Here is an 18,504-nt window from a genome sequence, read left to right as displayed (position 1 = left end):
TGTGTGTGTGTGTGTGTGAGTCATAGAGGAATAGCAGAGAGGTGTAAGGGGAAGAAGAGTGGGAGTTTTCTGTGCATTACAGCACTTTTTTCTACCGGTTGTTTGTGTCAGCAGTGAAAAAGAGTACACAAACAGCTCAGGAGAGGAAGGCTCCGAGGAGAAAGAGAAAGTGAAGAGAGAGACAGAGGGGGGAGAAAAAAACTATTTGTGTGTGTGTGTGTGTTCCGTGTACTAGGCACGCACCGTGGCCTCTCTTCTTTCAGCTTCACTCCCGCAGCGTGGACTGAAAAGGTCGTGAGAGGGCATAACGATAGAAATGAACAACACACGGAAAGGTCAGGGCCTCCGGTAGGTGAGGGAAGGAGAGCGTGGGTGTTTGCTCATGCTGAGGGTACAGCCGTTCACACTCAGCACTTTCGCTTTGTGAGTCAGTAAACAAAGTGAGTGTGTTTGCACACAAGGACAGTTCAGTGACTGCAGATGGGGTCTTCCTGTTTATTGGCCTTGCAAAAATGATGTTGTGTTTTTTTTTTTTTGTGTGTGTGTAGCTTGTGTGGTAGTGTTGCTTTGGATGCTGTTTCCTGTGGACTTTGGCTCCCTCCACACATCATCATCAGTTGTGGGAATATTATATCACAGGGGATTAGTCCTGAGGATCTTGGACTTTCCCCTGTGCAAATATGAGAGCTGTTCACAGAAGGTCACCGCTATTTTTAACCTGTCCTCCACTCTGTGTGTGTCCTATAAGACTTACTCCTCTTATCCCCAGAATTATCATCAGCCGCCATGGCCCACAAAGGGGAACCCCAGGAAGGAGCTATGGGGCTGAAACACGAGGAGCTGCCACAGATGGACGGGTCTTGTGATGCATGCGAGCCTGATGAGGCCCAGCCAGCCACACAAGTGTGCCACACCTGCAGCTTTGCCTTCTGCCCCATCCATGCTGACAGACACGCCGGCAGCACACATCACCCGCTAATGCCTTATAACCACGAGGAGACACAAGGTAATGGACTTGGCGCCAACAGAGACTCAAGAGTTGGAGGTGGAGGGGAGGATGAGGCTGGTGCGAATCACGGGATGGTGCCGCTTGGGGTGGCAATGGCTAATGCCGATGCGAGTGGGGATGCTGGGAGAAAAGAAGGGGCTCAGAATGGTCTGCAGCTGGAGGCTGAGCTGGGTGATGGAGTTGAGGGTGCAGAAGCAGGGCAGGAGGTCATGGTTGCTGGAGAGGCTGGCAAGAGGGACACAGTGACAGTAGAGAGACTGCGCTGCAAGGAGCATGGACAGGAAGGCTCCCTCTACTGTAAACCAGATGAGAAGATCATCTGTGTGGTGTGTGCTGTGCAGGGTGAGCACCGTGAGCATGAGATCATCACCCTGCATGAAGCATACGTGTGGCAGAAGGTGAGTTACGCATTCACAACATGACAGGTTTATATATGGTCCAAACACAATGTGATTTACTGTATGCGCTGCCCTCTCCTGTACTTAATCACAATGGCATGCGACACAACATCTGCAGCTCGGTAGTGTTTAAGATAAAGTATTCAGAGCGTTGCCTGTCCGGGTATACATTTCTAATTCAGTATGAAGTATTATGCCAATAGCTGTAGGCCCTGAAGTCTTTAAGTCAACTCACCACTGTGTGATATTTTAAACATAATGTCTCATGATCACCCACATGGCAGTTATGTTAGACAGCTACATAAATAATTTCTATGAAAATTGTGAGATGGAAATTAAACATTATAAATGATTCCCAATGTCCATTTGGCTTGGCACCAATTATGGCTTCAACCTTCCTCCATTTCCCCAAATGGCTTTTTGCTTCAGGAGGATTTAATGGGTCCGGTGAGTCACCAGACGTTCAGTGCAGCATTGCAGTAGGTCCAGTAAACTGGGCTAGACCTGTGCTGGATTTTGAAAATAACTCCATCATCACTATAGGCTCAGTTCTGCAGAGCACCGTGTTTGTGATGATTATAGTTCCATTTAGAGTCAGATGTTATCAGCACACTGAACATATTCGGACTGTGTTATTGCAGCTTGACTTAAAGAGGACCAATTAACAGGGTGTGATAGTATCAGACACCAGGACTGACTTTGGATGAGTATTTTGAACAGTGGCTGTACATCTGAAAACCAAAAGTAGAGCAGCACTCTTCACTGGCTTACCCTTACGTGATGGCCAAATATGGATTGATGATAGACAAAGGGGGTCACACACACACACACACACACAGCCTAAGGCCACATTATTTACTCTAAACTTACTCTAGCTTTTATCCTTCATCCTGTTTCAGTGTATTCATGCGAAATGACCTTTTATCTCTGGGAGTATTGATATGATTTCCTGTGGCTGTACTCTGCATTGAGCATGCAGCATTTCCAACTTTTTATGTAAAAGTGTAGCCTGTGATTGACTGGTAAGCTGTCAAGGGTGCACTATGCCTTTTCTCGTGTGCAGACATCCGTGAAAAGCATCATCCCAAGTATATTGTCACATTATCAGTACTGATATTTTTGATGACTAATATTGTAAGTGTCCTTGTGCGCAGTCTTTCTTTGCATAGAGTTAAGTTCATTTCACACTCTTTGTAAACAGAGTAATAATTAACCAATAACCAGCTAATTGGGTGTTTCTATCATCATTTTTCAGTCATCCTACACATGCTCCGTTTTATGAAGTGGCATACTCTGTTGTGTTTACTGTGTGTTTGTCTGCTCCACCTGTAGAGCAGGCAGGGTTATGACCTTCTGGGCTGTACACAACAGATGGCTGAGAAGATCAAGACCAAGTGGACCAATCCTGAGGTGAGTGCACACTCCTACATCCACAACACTGTGTTGAATTCTAACACAAGTTTTACATAAGAGCCATTTTTAGAAACCTTCTCCAAAAAGATTTGCCCTTAACTGTTCTCATTTAATAATTAGCTAAAACCCACTTTTATCAAATGAAATTTCTCAGCAGCAATAAAAAATGGATTTGACCTCCCTGCAAGGAATGACTTGTATTGGATTACTTTTCATGGTTGTGATTGTCCCATATGGTTTGGCTGAATATGCTGATTTTTCCCACAAAGATATTTCTCAGTGCAGTGTAAAGATGTCAACATTCACCTATAGCAAGTATAGCAAGCATTCAGTGTAGTTGTAATAGCTGCCAACAGCCAATAATACAAATATATAGAAGGTTAATTTTGCTGTGATAATTGCAATTTTTCTCTCATGTTTTTCAAAATGTACAAGTAGGAGATGGTAAGCGCTGAACAATGAATCAAAATACCATCAGAACTGTGCAATATCCAAATTACCCGGCCTACAAATCATATTCTCATACGTATGGTAGCATGTTTCTTTGTGCGCCCATTTCTTTATACAAATGTAAAGTTCCTGACTAGAGTTATCAATATGCGAAAAAAAAAACCCCCAAAAAAAACAAGCACTTTGTTTTGTTGCATCTGAAACTAATGATCCATCATTATAGAATATAGACTAGTTGCTTCAGGGTTTGTTGCCATGGATTCTAGGGCTGCCTCCAAGGAAAATGTTAGTCTACTTTCAGTCTTATCTCGTAAATTAGGCCAAGTAGTCTCGGTCAGCCTGTCAAATTAACACTGCAGACCCCACAGGTCCATTTTTATATTTGTATATTTTAAACGCAATTCTATATTTCAGTTGTCCCGGCCCATGACTTTCCTTACTACCACCTCCAGTTTGGATTAGTCACAATCTGATTTGAAGACCATGAATGTGCAATTATTCATTTTGTCATGACTTTTGCCTCATTTAAAAAAGCTAAATGACTATTTTTATGAAATAGGTTATCTCTGCTGGATCCCATTAGTTTTGCTGATTTCTGCTAAGGTTTAAAAAAACAAAAACCTTGGTTGAACCTGGTTTCAAGCCCAGGAAGCCATAACAAAGCACAAAAAAATGAGCCATTACTCATTTCTAATTCAGTGGGTACAGCAGTAAGCACTGCAGCAGTAAAGACACTGCAGCAGCTGAGACACAGCAGTCTAGAATGAGATAAAGAGGGATTAGAAAGAGATCATGTCATAAAGGCATTGGGTAGTAAACATGAGAGCCAATTATTTCAATCCATATATTCATCATGTTTCCCCATTCACAGATCGGGCCTATTTGGTTTCTGCAGATATAATTCTACTTGAAGCGTGTGATAGCATCATTGTGTGATTACTGAGTCATGTCATTTTCAGGCTACAGTTGATGTCACTTCTTTGACTCAGCACTCCTGTGCTAAGTCAGAGGTTGAATTTTCAAAATGACTGTGATTTAGACGTTGTCATCTATAAATAGTGAGGAATACTGAATACAGAATACCCTGTAGTGGTTTTTAAACCCTCATTAGCCTAAAGTTGACAAAAACCCTGGTATTCAATTTATGACTTAGAGGGTGGATGTAGTGTATTATATACTGCATTAAATTGTAGGGGATCTCTAACATTTCTTACCCCTCCATATAAATAAATGAGGTGGACAAAATATTTATGACGCCTTTCAGTATAGCCCAATACAACACTAATACGCATTACACCCTCATAAATGACCATAGTGGCGAATCAACACTAACATTCACAAGTTAGTATTTATTACCAGACTGCATCACAGTGTACAGACATTTCACTTTTTCTGTTCTCTCATTAAATCCTTTTACACAGTCGCACACCCCTCTATACTCGCGGTCACCAGCTGAAATAATGATCATAACCTTATTCCAACCTTTCTGTCTAACATTCACCAGGTTCCAGTCTTGAAAGCAGGTTGCCTAGTGCATTTCACACACCATCACTTTTCTCTTGATATCAACCAAAACAAAAGCTGCAACCTGAATTTTCGTGACAAGTCAACCTTGAAAACAGTGGCTGTATTTCCATTACAGATGCCACAGTGAGGGCATGTTCTGCCACAGACAGTTACGTGTTGTGCAGTGAGAGATGTAACAGTGAGCGGCAGGATCAGGAATTAACAGCTAGGTCGCTACACTATGGTTTCACCATCGACAGCGGCTGTCTTTCTCCACCACCCCTGCACTGTTCTGGCTCTTGTTCTGCTTACAGTACTGTGTCTGTCTGAAACCATCGGAGAGCAGTGGCACACAGGAGAATTTCTCAGTACCTGCGGAGACGTGACCCAAGCACAGTGGCATAATGTAGAAGGTTAATTTGACTGGCCTGCGAGAGGTAGCACTTCTACTGGCAGCCGGCACCCCATCTAAGTTCATGTCTATTATCATACTGAAATATCAATGCTGCCCCAAGGACTTCCTGGACATTTAGTCGTGTGCTGTTACACTGTAGAGGTGCAGTGTGCTCGGCAAAAACCACTTACCTGCTCACTCACAGGGCACTGTTGGAGACCATTAGGTGGATTTGTCCGTGTGTCCTCTCAAATGTCAGCGTTTCTTATTATGCATGACAGGCAACCATCAGAGGTGCGTGTGCGTGTGCGTGTGTGTGTGTGTGTGTGTGGAGAATTGCGTGGCAAAGGACTTCAGAGAGGAAGAGGTGTGAACAGCTGTCTGCGCAGAGGTGAAGAGTGAATGCAAAGATTTAACCCTTTAGCTGATGTTTGCTTATTAAATCTACGCCGCTTAATTATGTGCTTTGCCGCAGGTGTGAGGATTTTAATCTCTCAAAGCTCATATCTCCATTCTCCACAGGGAAATGGAATATAATGCAAAAAAACAGTGATGGGGCTGCATACATATTAATGGAGGACCAGAGGCATAACGTAACACGAGGGGCCTAGATGGCTGTCCGTCATTCAGCCAGTCAACTTGCATTACCTATCGTGAAAGAGCTGGAACTGATACGTGAAGCATGTTATGGCTTCAGACCAGGACAGCAGGTAGTCAGCATATTTACCTCTCGCTCTCATTTTTTATTTACTCACTTTCTTACTCTCAGGGTGTCATCTAGGGCACACGCTGCCTGTGGAGCAGCTCTCCACAGCCTATAGAGAGTGGAGTCCAATATCTGGAAGCTGCATGGCAACATCAGCCTAGTCACAAATGTGTGTGTGTGTGTGTGTGTGTGTGTGTGTGCGTGCAGCAGCTACATCCATTTTCCGTGCCTCATAAAATCTACAAGAGCAGCAGACACATTTAAGCTGTCTTAGGGAACCGCAGCTGAGGAGCAGTCAGGAGAGGCATGAAAAGCCTTGGTTGCTGCTGTTAGGTTTATTCATCTAGCTTTTTCTTGTCCTTCTCTACCTCATCCTTTTCTTCCCCCTCCTTTCCCTTTCACTACCCCCTCTCCCATTGCTCTTTAAGGCTGTCATTCCCTTTCTATCTCTACTCGCTGCATTTTAATTGAATTACTTGGTATCATTCCCCAGAAAGTTGCTTGGCTGACATTACTTCTCTCAAAACCAATAAAAAGAGCACGATATTGAAACTCTGCTATTATAAAACCAAAGGGCCTTCTGTCATATTTTTCCTCTACCTCTTTTATCCTATTTGGCTTCCCCATGTTATATTACTTTATATGACTTTTGAAGAAGTTGATGTTGATGTTTTTCAACTTTATATGTATTGCTGTGTTTTAGAGGCTAAATTGGAGAGTCTAATTTGTGGAAGAGATAAAAGAGCATGAGAGAGAGTAGTATTCACTTGGAACAGGGCCACCATTGCCATGGGCAAGGACAGTTCAAATCCATTTACTCCTAATGTTCTATTAATGCTTTTTTAGGCCTTTTTAAAAAAGCATCACACGACACAGCCTTCTGTATAAGCAGCAGGGCCGGCTCTGATTCAGTAGTGAGAAAATTCAAAGGAAATTAACCATTTGAACTCTAGTTCATCAGTGCAACAAAAGCATCAAAGTTACATAAAACATGTTCGTCTCTCTGTACCCATTTCAAAAAATATATTCTGCATCTGCATTTTTCATCAGTTCACTGAAGCTGCAGGATCTCGGGCATCATATTATTGTGTCATTTTGTGTGTTTTGAAACTTAACCAGAAATTAGAATGCCCTTGTCCACAAAAATGCATTTGCAATGATGGACCCACTGAAGTGCCTGCGCAGTTGGAGAGGTTAAGATTAAAAACTGAAGCTACTTTGATATTTGTTCTGAGCTGTTTTCAGTTAACTTTTGTTTTCCATTTCCATGTGTCCTGATGTCTCACCAAAGCAATGCGACACACAGTTTTTTTTGTTCATTTATTTATTTTTTTTACACTAAAATATTTTAATTCTCAAGGGCTTGCGTTCTATTTCTGCAGTTTATTCATCAGCACTAATGAGTAGCACAACCTTTTTGTAGACAGTCACACAAGTACACTAGTGTGTGTGAAGTTAATTCTATTGAGTGTCTTGCTATATTGTAATCACATGAAGTGTTAGAGAAAGGTCGAAGAAGTCTATTTTTAGTTTTCTGTCTCTCAAGAAACATTTTCAGTCGCAGGGAGTTGGAATTTCAACTTTCAGCTCAGCTTTTGCATCTCCCATATATTGCTTGTAAAGGAATGGAATTGAGGTTCAAGTTGGCATTTCCTGTTTTGAAATGACCATTTTGGTAGATTACATTGCAAATATGAATTTCTCAGACAACAACTGCTTTACAGTAATAATACAAAGCGTGTTAAAAACAAGAATGAAAAAGAATTTGGCTTTCCTAATCTGCTTTTTCTGGCATCCTACCTTTGCTTTAAAAAGAAATTGACTTTCTTAATCTGCTAGCCAGATGTCCTGCCTCTGCCTGTGCACTCTCTCATCCCCTGTCCTTACTCTAACTCTGCCCTTGTAAGCAGTGTGCCGCCGTCTCTCCCGAGGCCTCATTTCGTGGCCTCAGCTTGCAGCAATGCAAATGAAGATTAGCACGCATGAATGCTCGTTCCTTGCTTGCTCTGTCACTGAGTGAAAGGTCCAAGGGCAGAGGGATCCTGGCTCCGCAAACACAAAGAGCACTGATCCAAGATCATGACTCCCATCTGCCACAGAGGCCACAGGGACTCGAGGAGAGATCAGGGGGCTCTGTGGAGGTCCTGGAGATTGGGAGATGCGGTGATGGAATGTGTCAGATTGATGACAGATGAGATACTAGAGACGAGACACCGTCTTATTCGTGTTGTAGCTTTGTTCTTGGGTAGCATTATTCTCCATTATTTATGCTAACTGCTTTCACTGAAACGTGACCACAAAAGAACACAATATGTAAATATGTATGTCAAATGATGTCATGTAAAGTGAAATGAAACTGGAGACATTTATGAGCGTAATCAGTTGTCACAGATTAAAGTTAGCAAATTTAACTTTTGCTGATCAGCAATCACTGTGGTCAATAACAGTATTATGGTAAAGCCTAAAACGTTAGCAGCACAGATAAAGAATAGACCTAAAGTCAGCAACAGACTCCCTATTGTCACTGACACTGCAATATGTACGTAACCTTTGCTGATGTTAGAAAACATGTAGCTATAGCATGTGTAGGTTATGACCAGTAGCTTATGGTAGCTAACAGTAGCCACAATAAGCTATTGGTTGTGAATTTTAGGAAGATTGTATAATTTCATACTTTAAAAGTCACATGGTCTCACTTTTAATCACTGTTAGACTAGCCATTTAAAAAGAAATCGCTAAAATGTAACTCTTCATCAGTATTCATGATGTTAGGTGTTAAAGCTATGCCTGACATTTAATTAATTAATGAAGTCATTACTACTACTGCAAGCTGTTAATTATATCACAACTATGACAGACAAATAGTCGTTTGGCTAACTAATAATAAATGTAAATGCCTTGCAGATGACAAAGCATTTAAAAATTTGAAAGTATTATTTAGCTTTGTCGGGAAATTGGGCCTGAATTTTGAATATGCTGATCCATCATGGTGACCATGACACCTCAGTCAGAGCTAACTTAGAGCAAGACATTTGAGACATCAAAGCATGAGAAACAGCTTGAGCATTAAATTCTTGTCCAAGTACGAAATTAAGTAGTAAATGCCTTAAGTGCTCACTGCTCACGTTTAAAATGATGAGTCTTGTAGAAGATTTAATCAGCCTATATTGTAATTTAGTAGGATTTTTTTATATTTGAGCACTTCATTCTATTGCTCCGTGTGTTAAAGTATAAGAACTTCTAGAGGCGTCGATAGATAGATTTGGAAGATTATGCTTCATTCTCTCCAATCTTCCACATTGACAGATACATTACACTGGTATTTGGACAAGGACCGGAACATGTTGCTAGTCCAAGCCAGTTGTAGTCTATTGTTCCTGATTCATCAGACATGCATTCAGGGCATTGATTTTGGTGAAAGAAATAAAGAAAACGACTCTTTGCTTTCCAATTAGATGTTAACTAAGTCTCTGTCTGATTCAGAATGAACAATGTGCATTTTCTTTGCTGCTCATACAAAGAAAGTAAATTAAAAATGTTACTTTTTGCGCTTGGTTTAATGGGCAATTTGGAGAATCTGATTGCTTGTGCAGAAATACCAAATACCCAATAAAATTTTGGGCCCCTAGGGGCCATGGCTCTGCCAACCTCAGTAAAGACTGATGATTCCTTGCTTCACTGGAGAGGCGGAAGCTGAGGGGAAACAAGATAAAATAGATGGAAAGGAAGAGAGTGAAGTTCTGCTCAAGGGAAGAGGAGAGACCGAGCAGCTGATGTTCATAGATTGAAGCGATTATAACATATTCAGGAACTGAGATCATGACAAGGGACTTTGGGGCGTTATACCTCATGGCAGCATCTGCGTTGGAGGTGGAGCCATCTCAGTGGGAAGGATTGCAGGGAGGCGTCTGTTTATTGAGGTGTTTTAACGTAATGAGTCATAGCTAAAGAGAGCCTCATCGGGGAACAGGGAAATGGATTAAAATAGGTATCTTAGTGAGCAGTTCGGTTGCCCTGAAAGACAAACAGATGGCTTGCTGTGGTAGAGGAGCCTCTGAGGTCTCTATCTACAGATGGGATGCATGGAGTTTGCCTCCAGGGCATCTGCTTCATGCTATCAATTAGCTAATGCATAACAGCGACCAGTGGGCTTATTAAAGTAATACTCATATGTCAATGTAAAGGACAGAAGACTCTGTCTGGCCCCTATACTTTGTTCATTCCATATGCCTCTCTCTATTTTGCCTCTGGATGTTCAATTCACACCCTTACAATTTTATCTCCTCTCCTTTCGCTTACTCGTTTTTGAGCTTGACGTCTATCTCTCTTTATGAGTTCATCTGAATGATTCATACCTACGCTGAAGTAATTCATTCAAGTCTCCTTCCATCTTGGTATCTTCTGGATTTCCTCTACTTAAATTCATCCAGTTCATTCCTTCACTCATGCTCTCTCAATCTCTCTCATGTGCCTCATCTACATATTACAGATGTCTACAGAGGAGCTAGAGGCCTACGTGAACAGCCAGTTCGATGAGCTGCGCAGATTGGTGCGTCTGGAGGAGAAGAGGACCCTTCACCTGGTAGACCTCAAAGAGGCGTTCCTGACAGCATCCGCTGCCGAGAAAATCGCAGAGATCAGTGTCGAAACCGAGCGCCTGCAGGAAGAGATGGCCAACATCACAAACCAGCTGTGCCTGCTGGAACAGGCTGAGGCAGGAGGTCCTGCAGTGGTAGCAGAGGCCCTTGTGGCAGGTCCTGTACCAATCCACAGAGTGCAGGTGAGCAGAACCTTCCTTCCTCAGTATCCTTATTGTGCTTCTTAAACAGCTTTTGTACAACCAGCATATCTCACTCACTGCATAGTAAAGTGCAGATAGAAATGTTAGCAAGTTGATAATGTCACAGAAGCCCAGTGTGACTCACATTCAGCATGCCATGATTTATTAAGTGTGATGTTTTAAGCTTGGGGGCTTTGGCTACACTTAGCAACACACCATTTCTGCTTAACATCACCATACTGTTTGTTTTACATAAGTCACAGTCTGATACACTAAACCTCACCAGTCCGATGTAAGTAAAGGTTTTGGTCGTGCTCAACTATGACCCTCAATTTTGCAACCTAGTTACAATTAAGGTCGGGTTTTTACACGTGTCTGATCAATTATACTGGATCCACTTGATTCTGAGGTGGGAGTTGGTTTAAAATTGGGCAGCAAGTCACTTGATTTACGCATCAGTCTTAGCTTGTTGTGAACATAATTTTTATTGCGACTTGAAAGGGGTTACCGCCACAATAAATGAAAAAAACAGTACATTAGATCCCGAGGCCTATATTTGAGCAAAGCTGACATCCTAAATGATAAGATCACGTCACATCACGAGGTCTGCTGAGAGCACTTTGAAAGAACCTAAGCAAACAGGGTCAATGATTAATTAATCTAAAGTTTGGTCCGGTGCCAAAGTTGCTGCTTAGGGCAGCCTTGTAAAACTGGGTGCTATCGCTCTTGTCAATAAACAATTACAAACAATTTGCCAGCCAGCACAAAGCTGTTACATTGCTGATCGTGTGTAGCCAACTCTACATTGCATGCTGTACATAGATATCATTGGTCATTTATACCACAGGATAGTCGGCAATGTCCTTGCTGGTAAGGACTTGGTGCCTTGCTTAAAGACACCTGATGAGGGTGCATGCTTACAGCTATGGATGCTTGATCCCAGGCTTTCCACGCAAAGGATTATCTTTCTAATGACTGTCGCACCCGCTGCATAGTCATTATGTAAAAATGAATATGGTAAACAGGTGCCGCCATACACATCTTTGTTCCAAATATAAGGAGAGAGTGGCTGTATTTATTCAAGCTTACATTATGTTCATGTAGATAAATTCAGTTTTGCTTTCAAATAGTCAGTATGATATAGGTAGCAAGATGCAAATCGATCCTAAACTGTTGGCTGATGCAGCATGAGTGTAACTATGTTTGTCCTACAGTATTTGTCAGTTATGAACACAGCAGCTGTTCCTTCTCTTCTTACTGTATATACCAGCCCCTCAGTCAAAGTAAGGTTCTCATGCTAAAGTACTGTTCGCATCTGAGTGTGTGGTGCATTTACAGTATATAATTTATACATTTGCACACACATTAACTCAAACCAGAAGTGCAAGCCATGTCAGTGCACTCACATCACTTCATATTCTGCAGCGCTTCACCCTCTCATCCCTCATTTGAACATCGAAAAGGCTTTTACTGCCTATAGGTCCCAAATTAAAATATCCCATTGGTCCATTTGTCACTCCCCATACTTTAGTCACCACAGAAGCTTGAGTGTTCCCTGGCAATGCTGTGCAGGACCAGGGAGGCTGCTATAATGGTGGTAGCTGATGTGCAGATTTCTTTTTTCTAGCTGTTAAATTAATCCACGCTGGGCCTAATTGAATGGCAATGGCCACCCCGTTTGTTCTCGCATGTTACTTATTCTTGGAGTGAGTAATGTGTTATTTGGAAATGTATGACCACAGGAGAGATGTGTCTAGGTGCAGAGACGGGGCTTATGCAATGTATTGTTGTCTCTTATTGTCATCATAATAAGTTGCATCAAGCCCACCTGAACACCCCAGCATCTGTGGCAATCATTTGTCGTCTGTACAACATTTTAAATGTGTAGAGCCTCATGGATCCAGAGAATAACTGACTCAAACATTAATTCTCCTACTTGCTCACTAACTCTTCCACTGTTCATCTGTCTGCCTCACAGTGGCAGTGTCTCCAGATGGCACATTGAACTACAATCATTCACCTGCCTCTTTATTGCAGTTCTGCTCAACTGTGTAGGGCACTCCTTGTCTATGATACTAGGGCTATAACAGTGCCTTTTTTTGATATATAATTCTTTTGATCAATAAAGTTACAGTAATTGTTTAAAATGTCATAAATGACAAATGTCAAATTGCCAGAGCTTACAGTCAAACAGTACAGTGATGTTTGGTCGTGCCAACACTTAAAAAAAACAAAACATAAACTGTATAATAAAAGTCCTGAACTGTTGTGAAGTATTGTTTGGGATTTGAAGCCATGATATAAGCTGACTTGACACTAAAAACTGAAACGCTCAAACAAAGGCATTACCATTCAGCTTTGTTCGAATGAAAATACATATTTGAATATGTTGACCCTGTTTGCTGGTTTTTGTTTATTTCACCTCATGTAAAGCACAATCTAATCCTCTTTGCTAGTGCTACAGTTATAGCCCCCAGCACATTCTGGAAGTAGCGCCTCAATTCCAACTTTTTACAAGAAAAGAAAGACTAGCAGCCTCAGAGCCAAGACAGAAAAAAGAAATTGCTGGTTTGAAAGAATATCACAAACTGCAGCCATGTATGTAACAGCAAGCCTGTGGAATGAAGCAACCATGATGCAAAATATTTCTCACCTACACAAAACCCATCCTTTCAACTGCTCCCCTAAGAATAGTCTGCATAATTGAGGTGAGTCTTCTTGCTTAAGGTCAAACAAACAAATTACCACAGGTTCTGTTAATAATCTCCCTTCATTCTTTTAATGCAGGCACAGGAACACAGGTGTAGACACACATACACGCACATTACAGAGGGTCTGAAGGGATGAAAAAAGCATTCTGAAAATTGACCAGCGGGAGAATATATTAACAGACACAGACTCTGTATCTGAGTTCATTTATTATCAAAAGATTCAGACTCCACATTTTCATTAAAAAGTGCCAGTAGGTACTCATTTGTACAACCATGCAGCGTGTTTACTTGAACATTTCCTGATGACTATACAGTAATCAAAAATAGCATTGATATGTCAATAGGCAGGAAATTATCTTTCTGCCTGACTGGTACAAACACAGAAAGATTTGTGTTATCTAAAACATTCATACAGATTCACAGCGAGCAAAGTGAACACACTGGCTAAACACACACACACTAGAAAGATACCTTCAGCTATGTATAGACTAGACAGCTATAGATAGATACTGTTCAGCAGTTAGAATGTCTAATCATAAATATATTAAATATTATACAATACAGTAGGCAGTATAAAGAATTAAACATCCCTGATTATAGAGAAATGTATAAAATCCACTGATATGTTGCAGTATTGGTGCACATGTGCCTGTGTACATGCCCACTTGTGTTTGCACCACCCACTTTATTGTGCAGCATTTTCACACGTATGACTGGGTCTTGCTTTAGTCTGTGATTATGTTTAAAAAAGCAGAAGCAGAGGCACAACACTCTTAATGCTATGAAGGACTAGCATAAAAACCAAAGCCAAGATGCCTCATTAGCCAGGCATTGGGAGTGTGCACCAGTGACTGAACCCTGACTCAGCTGTGACCCAGGTCACAATGAACTTCTCAGAGGCTGATTTGAAACAACACAGCCTTTTGCCCAATGGCTTTACCTTTTAAATAAGCCCAAGTTTTCTTTTTTTTAGCATGCATTGAATTTCAATTTTGCTCATTTTCTATATATAATGCATGTTGCGGAATTTGAAAACAATAAAATGTGATAATTTATCAATTCACCATGTTGGCTATTTGTGAACCACCATCGGCTTAAAACGTTTACCATGCACCAATGAAGCCCTCAGACTTTTCACTAATTATACGATGAATTCTAAATTTTGAATTTTTATGACAGAACTAAGGAAATATCAAATTAAATGTATCTTTCATTTTAAACGTATGCATACCTTGTAGATCAGATTAGAGTCTATATTAAAAACAGATAAAGATGGGCTTATTACACATACTAATTTACCCTGAATTCAGTTTAATCAGCCGTTTCCCATTGAGCTGTGCAACAGATTCTCAGCTCTATAGTAGCTGTCAGCTTCTTTCTAACACCACATTTCTTTCTTTGTGGATAGAGGCACTAAAAAACTCTTTAATTGGACTAAATGAAAACAAAGCACACAACTGGGACTATAAACACAATCACTTTTATTGTTATGCAATCAAAGCAAATTCCAAAGAAATACAGCACATATTATAAACTTACATAGACTCATCCCAAAAAACGGACTGATGTGGTTTTGGCATTAAAGCAACAACGCATGTACTGCTTTTAGCTTTTAACATTCAGCAGAGAATGCCATCTGATCACCAGGAGTGACTGCCCTCATGTTATTAATGGTAATGTCAGGGCAGATATCAAGGTATTATCAGGGAAACAAAGATAATACTTATTAGTTGGATAACTTCATTGTGGATTTTGTTCTCCACAGGGGAATCGTTAATATTCATTAAAAGACAAAGTAAAGCAAGTGTTGCCCTTTATTATGCAAATATTTTCATAAAGTGTTGCAATTACTCACTTAGGAATAGTTCCAAACTCTTGATTAATGATATCCCATGTACAGTATGTTTATTGGCTCACCGGCAAAGGGGGGTAGACTAAAATGTACCAAAAGATATTTTTACCTCACATTTGTCACCTTTTATCTTTTAAAGTGTTTTTAATGCATACAATCAGGTATATTTATATAAAAAAAAATGTCTTCTTCACTTTGGGTGTCTTTTAAAACATGCAGACAAAGGAGAAAACGTTTTGTGTAGTTCTTGTAAAGGCAGCCTTACAGCAACCAGTAAAAAGCTTCTTTAGTGAATGTCAGTTTTGCACTCTGATTTCACAAATTGACTTTTGAGTCTATTGAAGTGTTTGACAAGTTAAACCAAGGAAAAATCTCCAGTTCCAATATTTGAAACTACGTATTTGTCCAGATCTAGAGCTAATTAAATTTAGAGCCAGATCTTAGTCAGTGAGTCAGACAGGCAGTCAGTGCTCGGCAGCCTCCACTCATCAGCTCTCCTCTCATCTGCTGCGCTGCCAAAGAGCCACTGCCTTCAAGACGCTGTTAGTTACAGTGTCAAAATCCGTTTCTGGCGCAGCCATCTTAGGGCCGGTAGTCAAGGTCCAGTGCTACAGTACAAACAGTGCTGAGCAGAATATTAAAGGTAACAAAAGAGGCCGTCTGGTGCTCAAGGTCCTCTTGACTGAAAATAAACCAACAAAAATCAAGAGTGGTATAACAAGTACTTTGGCTCTTATACATGACAGCGTGTGGTGCATACATACTGAGCTGTGTGTTTGGCCTGCTAAATATTGACTATACCAACATCAATTCATAGCAATAATTTAAATGTTGTGGGTAAGCCTTGTGAAATAATGTATTTACATCTTCTGGAAATTAACAGAATCTGAAATGTGACTACATTTATTTATTTGGCTCATAAATAAACCTTTTGCTTGAAATGTTTGTGGAACAGTCACATACTGGCAGTCAACAAATCACGTCCATCATTTTGACATTGGAAAACCGCCATGTTAATAATGTTTGGGGCTCACCCGCTGCTTTGTTCCAGACTGCTCCTTTTTAAAAGCTCATGAATATACATGAGCACAACTGGTGGATCAAAGTGAAAATTAATTGGTCAGATTTAGGGCCACACCAGCTGTGGAACAAGATGATGTAAATGATGTTGTTTACCTGTTATTTGTTATCACCAACACCTGTGCAAAGATTTTAAATATGATTTATTCTCTCTCTCTCTCTCTCTCTCTCTCTCTCTCTCTCTCTCTCTCTCTCTCTCTCTCTCTCTCTCTCTCTCTCTCTCTCTTTCTTTCTTTTTCTTTCTTTTTCTTTCTCTTTCTTTTTTTCTCTCTGTTTTCAGCACGACATTGAGGCCAGGCCAAGGTAAGACTGCCATTGTGATTCATGTTCACCTTTTCATAACAGGATAGCTTAGCGGGAACTAAGGACACTTCTAAACCTCCTCACTCAGGTCCTAGTGCCATCAACCACCATGAGACTGAGTATTCAGCTTGCATAATAAACACAAACACAAGTCCAAATCCTCCCCCCCCCTCTCTTAAAACTTCCACCTTCAACTTGAGTGCCTCGCTCAAACACACTCACAACACCGAGTCACTGATGCGCGTAAACCCTCCCGTGCCTCCAAACCTATCCGATCACATGCGAGTCACGTTGCTGCCCCAGCAAGGCAATTAGTAGCTCTCATCTGTGTGTTGCCCGCAGGAATCTGAAGAGGTGACAATCTGCCTGGTCCAATAAGAGGGCCATGGACAGTGGCTGTCAGGCTTGAGCTGTGTGTACGTGTGTGTTTATATGCATGCAGGTTGTGACATTAGTGGGGTCAAGTCTGGCCCTCTGATACAGCATAGTATTTACATTTATTCTTACACAAAGCTGCTTATTATGTGCCTGTCAGGTTTGAGGGAGGGTGGGAAACTAGACTGGACAAATGCAGCCATATATGTTTTCAGCTGCTTTTACAGTTTGTGTCTTTTTTTCCCATAGACTACATATTTCATCTTTTATCTCTGTCTGTGTCAGACAATCTGGAATGGATAGTCCTCTCCCAGTCCCACACTTTATTGATCTGTTGACACTAAAACCTCTCTGCCTCCTTCACCTGGAGCAGCAGCGCTGCTAGCACCACCTGCTGTCTCTGCCTCTCCTCCTGGCTGTCTCTCTGGGCTTTCATCTCCAAGTACTCCTCCCCTCTCCAGACACAGACACACACATACACAGACTCAGACACCTTCAGCAAATGCCAGCATCTGTCCTCTGAGACAAGAACCTTATTTTCTCTGAGACTTTATTTAAAACGAAAGCTGAATGCAAAACTAGTCCTTTGTGCCACAAAATACACTTTTGATGGATAATATGCTTGTTTTCTGCAAACAGAAATTTAATGTTTAATTTCACTTTGTACTACTGATATTGCAGCACTGCCTGCTTTTGAGAAATTGTACTGTATTTCCTCTCTGGAGTGTAATATACCTTGCTTTTAATAAGCAAAGAAAGTCATGACCATGGCTGGAGCAGGGTGCCAACATGTAATATATTATTGATTGGTCAGGCAGTATTATAACCCCTAAGCTCTGGAGCAGATGGCAGCAAGCTTGGACCCAAGGGTGAGATGGAGCTAATAGTTTGCCCTTAGTCAAGGTTAACCTCCACATCTCTGCACACTCTCTCTTACACACACACACACACACACACACACACACACACACACACACACACACACACACACTCCCAGATATAATTACTCCCAAAGTCCCCCGTATTGCCCTAAAATGCAGTGGGTGCAGAATGTCTGGCTAGAGGAAAACGACAAACATTTTGGGGAGAATTTCTTGAAATGTGTGAGTTTGAGCAATAGAGATCGGACATCTTAAGGTTTGAAGGTGAAACAAAGGGTGAGCAGGTGAAAAAGAGTTGAAGTGCAATCGTTGGAGGGAGAAAGGTGGAGAGAGATTTTGCAGTATCAAGCGAGGACTGGATGTTTAGGGTTATGTGCAATGGGATCCAGACAGCAAATTGATTATGGAGCAGAAACACTAATCCGCTGTCTGAGCCCCATATCTCTGCTGTAGACAGAGCATCCCCGCAGGACCACAATCCTGCACCCACACGCATCTTTCCTGGACTTCCTCATCAATATGATCCCCCCGCCTCTCCCCAAGCCTCTTAACATAGGTACTCCATGCTTGCCAAGATTTGTCCTCCCCGGAATATAAATCTTGCTTTACTCCCCTCAGCCCAACCATCTCACTGCTGCCTCTAATG

General features: G+C 41.3%; 1 protein-coding gene across 3 annotated transcripts in view; it reads left to right on the top strand.

The window, feature by feature from the left end:
- Positions 1 to 18,504, top strand: part of trim44 (tripartite motif containing 44) — a 41,156-nt gene that overhangs the window by 574 nt on the left and 22,078 nt on the right. For 2 of the 3 annotated variants that reach the window (XM_051383593.1, XM_051383592.1), the window contains exons 2-5: positions 770 to 1,407; positions 2,740 to 2,817; positions 10,366 to 10,656; positions 16,580 to 16,602. In XM_051383593.1, the coding sequence (XP_051239553.1) occupies positions 787 to 1,407; positions 2,740 to 2,817; positions 10,366 to 10,656; positions 16,580 to 16,602 (1,013 nt within the window). In that variant the 5' untranslated portion in view covers positions 770 to 786. The remainder of the gene's footprint in view (positions 1 to 769; positions 1,408 to 2,739; positions 2,818 to 10,365; positions 10,657 to 16,579; positions 16,603 to 18,504) is intronic. The other variant, XM_051383594.1, reaches the window with a different exon arrangement.

Source organism: Dicentrarchus labrax, unplaced genomic scaffold (assembly GCF_905237075.1).
Source record: "Dicentrarchus labrax unplaced genomic scaffold, dlabrax2021, whole genome shotgun sequence".
In the NCBI taxonomy this organism is placed as follows: domain Eukaryota; kingdom Metazoa; phylum Chordata; class Actinopteri; family Moronidae; genus Dicentrarchus; species Dicentrarchus labrax.
This window is presented reverse-complemented; position numbering and strand designations above follow the sequence as displayed.